Here is a 3,041-nt window from a genome sequence, read left to right on the forward strand (position 1 = left end):
GAAACAGCATTTAATTTACGCCGCGGAGAGGCAGGCCCTTTCTGGATTGTTGGTTTCCATAATTGTCAAGCAGCCAAACAGCCCTCCCCGCTGGAAGCAGAGAATCATGGGAATTTAATTATGATGGGATTCTTGCTCTTGACCCTGCAGGGCTCGGCTCCGCTCGGTGGGTGGGTCGTTGTTTAGAGCGAAGACGCAGCCGGTGCAGACCCAGGAGACCGAGAATACTCACCTCACTTTCTGCTTCATCTACACTTTGTCCTTCATTACACACATTTTCATACACTTCTAATCTGTGGCCTCCATCAAACACTTGACTAATTCAGTGAGGACGCAGGAAGGAGAGAAATACTTCAACCAGCAGGAGCTTCTGTGGCACTTTGATCAGTAGACGCATCAGTTGAGGTCACAGACATCTCGGGTTTCTGAGACGCTGCAGAGACGCACGAGTAACTTTTAACAACGAGTGAAAGAGCTGCAGGTCGTCATCTGGATCTGTGCTCGTCAGGTCTGTGGTTTGAAAACAGGTTGAGAGTCGGGACGGATCCTGAATCTGTTGATTTCATGTTTAAAGACATGAAAATTAAGTTATTATGTTAAATTGGAGCCAGATTACGTGAAGGTCCACAGACGGTGAATAAAGATGGTGGTGGTGCAGCCACAGTATCGAGGTTTACACCGATCGGCACGTTTCAGGATAATTTACCTCTAATTACTTTCTGTCACGTTTCCATTCATGTGCTATAAGAACACAATCTCTATTTTTATTTTTGCACATGTCTGCGTGTTAGAAGTGAAAGTCTGGTTTAACCTTGAGCCGTTAACCAGTCCTGGTAAACAGTGGTTTTAATTAACATCAACTCCTCGGCCTCGTCGGGAGCCCGAAGCAGCAGAGACATGAAAACCGTCCCACGTTTCTCCAGCAAAGGAAACTTTGGTCGGTGAAGGTGTTTTCAATCTCTCCAGCCGCCGTCTGGCCTCGGGGGTTTTTCCTTCTTCCCTCACCTTCCGTCCGTCCTCTCCTGGGACGAGGCCATTGATTATCCCGATCCCAGCCGGAGGGGAACTTCAGCTCCGCTGCTCTGAGACGCTCCCAATTAGCCAAATGAGTGGAGCTGAGGAAGCGCAAACGGCCGTCCCCTCGCGGGCCGGCCGTGACCGCTCGCCGACTGATTAAACCTCATCTTCTCTCCGCTCCCGGAACACGTCATGAAACTGCTGCTTCCAGAAACACTGGGCTGAAGTGTCATGAACGATTACCGGAGGAACCTGATGGGCCTCCTCCTCCCTGCTCCGGGTTCCATCTGCTCGGTCACAGATTAGAGATGAAGCCTCCTCAGAACTTTGGATCAGACTCAAACTACAGAATCAGAGTTCTCATCTGAAGTCACTTCCTCCTCCTGCCTCCAATCGTAAACACCAGTTGTTTTGTGATGACACCCCCCCCCCCCTTCACCTCCACTTCCCATCGTCTCCGTGTCACCGACAGTTTCTAATGTGCTCGAGTTACAGCATCAAACCTCTGAGAGCGTCGAGTTCCTCTTACTTCCTGTTCCTCTTACTTCCTGTTCACAGCTGCACGTCTCACAGTGGAGTCGGACTTTAATCTCTTCTAAAGACACACACACACACACACACCACACACACACACACACAGATTTGCAGTAATTGATTCCTGATTGGCCCATTAACCTCTGAGGGGTTCTGGGTAATGGATCCATATGTCCCCCTGCAGCGGCCCCTGATTGTAATGACTGACCTCTCCCACTGACAGGACAGCAGAGGGTCTGTTGGGCCCCCGGGGGTCGGGGGTCGGGGCGGGGGGGGGACACACAGGGGCTCTTAATTTGGGTGACATCCTGGCTTGAGGGGGCGGGGGTCATGTAGGTCAGCAGTGGTTGGTTCAGGAGAGCAGGTGTCCGTCACAGGAAGAATCAGTTTCTGTTCAGTTTTCTATTCTCTCAAGTTCTTTTTGTTTCTACGTTACAGAAAACGTCTTCTGTCACTTTCCCACACTGACTCCGTCTGTTCCCGACTCAGCTGACGTCCCTCCATGGGTTTTATTTAGTATCAGAGCGGAAACGTCCTGAGTTGGAGACAGAAAGACGCCGAGCTGGTCGTCTTCTCCTCTGGATCACAAACAGCTGCTGTGGAAGCTCCAGGTGTTCTGAGTGACGAGTCTCTGCTGACGACAGTTTCCTGTCTCCCACAGAACAAGAGGAGAACTTTGAGTTCACCATCGTGTCGCTGACGGGGCAGACGTGGCACTTTGAGGCCACGTCGTACGAGGAGCGAGACTCCTGGGTCCAGGTGATCGAGAGTCAGATCCTGGCCAGTCTGCAGTCGTGTGAGAGCAGCAAGAACAAGGTGAGGCTCCGGCACCCCAGGTCTTATCTGAATGCAGCTGAGAACACACGGAGGAACGTTCGTGTTTATAGATATTATTATTATCAGCAGTAAAAACACACACACACACACACACACACACACACACACACACATAATTACAAAATACCAATTACTGTTCTTCACTTTCAGCCTCAGCGTTGCCATTTTCCACCTGAACATGCAGCAGGCGACTCGGCTCCGACGCCGTGTTTACGCCTCAGGCTCTCAGCCTTTCACACACACACACACACACACACACACACACACACACACACCTAAAACACCGGCCTCCCCTCCCTCCTCCTTCTATTTGTTTGCTGTGTTATTCTTTCATTCCTCTCCTGTCACTGGGTTTAAACGCTCAGACTCACATCTGTCCAACGTCTGCACACACCTGTAGGACACAAGTGTGTGTGTATGTGTGGTGTGTGTGTTCGTTCTCATCAGTGTGTGTGTGTCTGTGTGTTTAACAGTAAAATGTTTAAACTCTGAGACCTGAACTCTGAGGTGTAGTTTGAAGCTTCAGTCTGAACTCTACCTCTCAGTGTTTAAACAGCGCTCAGGTGTGGTTGTGGTTGTGTAGATGAAACACGACATTGTGTCTGAGTTGTGTGTTTCTCCCTCAGTCTCGTCTGACCAGCCAGACGGAGGCG

General features: G+C 50.4%; 1 protein-coding gene across 1 annotated transcript in view; it reads left to right on the forward strand.

The window, feature by feature from the left end:
- The window catches only part of LOC117777501 (arf-GAP with GTPase, ANK repeat and PH domain-containing protein 1-like), a 55,309-nt gene extending 52,834 nt beyond the window's left edge, over nt 1–2,475 (forward strand). The window contains exons 15-16 of the mRNA XM_034612319.1: nt 2,213–2,387; nt 2,421–2,475. Of these exons, the coding sequence (XP_034468210.1) occupies nt 2,213–2,387; nt 2,421–2,460 (215 nt within the window). The 3' untranslated portion in view covers nt 2,461–2,475. The remainder of the gene's footprint in view (nt 1–2,212; nt 2,388–2,420) is intronic.
- The last annotated feature ends 566 nt before the right edge of the window (nt 2,476–3,041 follow it).

This window comes from Hippoglossus hippoglossus, chromosome 2 (assembly GCF_009819705.1).
Source record: "Hippoglossus hippoglossus isolate fHipHip1 chromosome 2, fHipHip1.pri, whole genome shotgun sequence".
Classification (NCBI taxonomy): Eukaryota; Metazoa; Chordata; class Actinopteri; order Pleuronectiformes; family Pleuronectidae; genus Hippoglossus; species Hippoglossus hippoglossus.